This window comes from Gavialis gangeticus, unplaced genomic scaffold, assembly GCF_001723915.1.
Source record: "Gavialis gangeticus isolate Ggan-Ray unplaced genomic scaffold, GavGan_comp1, whole genome shotgun sequence".
Taxonomy (NCBI): Eukaryota; Metazoa; Chordata; order Crocodylia; family Gavialidae; genus Gavialis; species Gavialis gangeticus.
In genome coordinates, this window is record NW_017728992.1 from 87,856,415 (window position 1) to 87,858,124 (window position 1,710).

General features: G+C 51.6%; 1 protein-coding gene across 1 annotated transcript in view; it reads right to left on the reverse strand.

The window, feature by feature from the left end:
* The window catches only part of CIDEA (cell death-inducing DFFA-like effector a), a 27,527-nt gene extending 25,826 nt beyond the window's left edge, over window positions 1-1,701 (reverse strand). Inside the window, exon 1 of the mRNA XM_019525176.1 lies at window positions 1,644-1,701. Within this exon, the coding sequence (XP_019380721.1) occupies window positions 1,644-1,681 (38 nt within the window). The 5' untranslated portion in view covers window positions 1,682-1,701. The remainder of the gene's footprint in view (window positions 1-1,643) is intronic.
* Between the last annotated feature and the right edge of the window lie 9 nt (window positions 1,702-1,710).

The window sequence follows — 1,710 nt, forward strand, 5'->3', positions numbered from 1 at the left end:
GGACAAGCAGCAAGAACACCCAGAAAGAGCTAATTATATTTAACAACTTCATTAGCAAGTGGTTTACTTTTTAGAGCTAGGCAAGACTACAGCTAGTATTCCTCAATATTGCAAGGGACTAGCTTATTTTTCATCCCTTACTAATAAGTCATGCCAGTTCCAGGACTTAGAAGATGCTTATCTTCCATGTGAGAACACTCTGCCAACTAGTCAGACATACAAGTGACCATTACAGAATAAGGCAAGGTTACAATCTACTTTACCTGTTGCTCATAGCTGCAGCCCCCCCTAACACACTTAGTTTAGCCCAGAGGATTGTTGCTTCTGTTAGTTCAGCTACTTTTCAGTGGGCAGTGAGTGCTACAGAGAACCTGTGCACACTGTTGGCTTTGAAGACTAAACTTCACCCTGCATCTTATGTGCAAGAGGTCTCAAAGCACATTCTTCGACAACCATGCAACAGCCTTCAGTCACTTGCAGAGCACCCACAAGTTGCACAACACCAATGGCTCCACTATATGGCCTGGCTTGTGACCTGTAGGTTAGAGTTCATAGACAAAAAAATAAGTAAGCCAACAATGTCTGAGCTTTTGGCAGCCTTGCAACTGGTTTCAAACTGTACAACTGAGTCTCCCTGTGGGTTACAGGACTTAAAAAAAAAAGTTAGTGGCCAAGCCAAATTGTACATTCATTGGAACATACAAAGAGACATTAACAAGCAAGTTTAAGACCAGTCCATAGTGAGAACCAAGTCTTTCTGGACAGAAGATAAAAAGCAGCAACATGAACATGTACCTAAAAATTTAAGTTATATTATAAGTCTAACAGGTGACCCACAAACTCATATCACCAGGATCTAGTTAGAAATTCAGGAGGCAGAAGTTTCAGGTAACAGAAAACATGCACCTATTACTGTACTTAGGCTTCCATATTTTAGGGCACCAAGCATTTCTTAGCTAATATCTCTTATAAGAGGAAACAAACCTTGGTGCAGTGGAGCTCTCTCACCACCTTCAAATGCTTTACAAACCCAAGTGACCCAGACGTCCCATCCTCCAGTCTGCTTTCGGCTGGATGCGCCCCCACATAGACTCATGCCACCCCTTGGAAAATGCCAGCTCCGTTTTCCCTCATGGTTTGACTACAGAAAAACAACAGAGCGATTCTTCTGCTGCAGAGAACTAGGAGGGGGGGAGGAGGGGGGTTCAAGGCCTGTTTTAAGGTGTCCTATTGTACACCTCCGAGTTCAGCTTGGGAATCGCGCCAGGGCGCTAACGCCGTGTGGCCCCGAGGCTCTCGCGGCTCCTCGGCCACCGCCCGGTTGAAGACCCCTGGTCGGGAATCGCTGCTTTCGTCTTCTCAGGAAGGGCCAAGCCGCGTCCCTGGCTGGGCTGGGGTTCAGCCGGCGCACCTCGAGCGCCGGAGCTGCTCCGCGGGCAGCGACATCCCGGCGCTGCCCCTCACTCCAGCGCCCCGCACCCTCCCGCGCCAGCCACCCCTGTCTGCACACCGGCCCTTCTGTCTCCTGCTCGCCCCGAGTCCGCGCTGCGCCTGCAAACCGCGGCCCTGCATCATCGCCTGGGCTCCCTGCGCGGGAGCCCGAGGGCAGGGCAGGGCAGGGCAGCCCAGGCGCCCCCACTCACCGCAGCAGGACGCCCGCGCAGCCCCGCGCCGTGTCCATGCTGCGCCGGTCACCAGCGTCCGCACTCG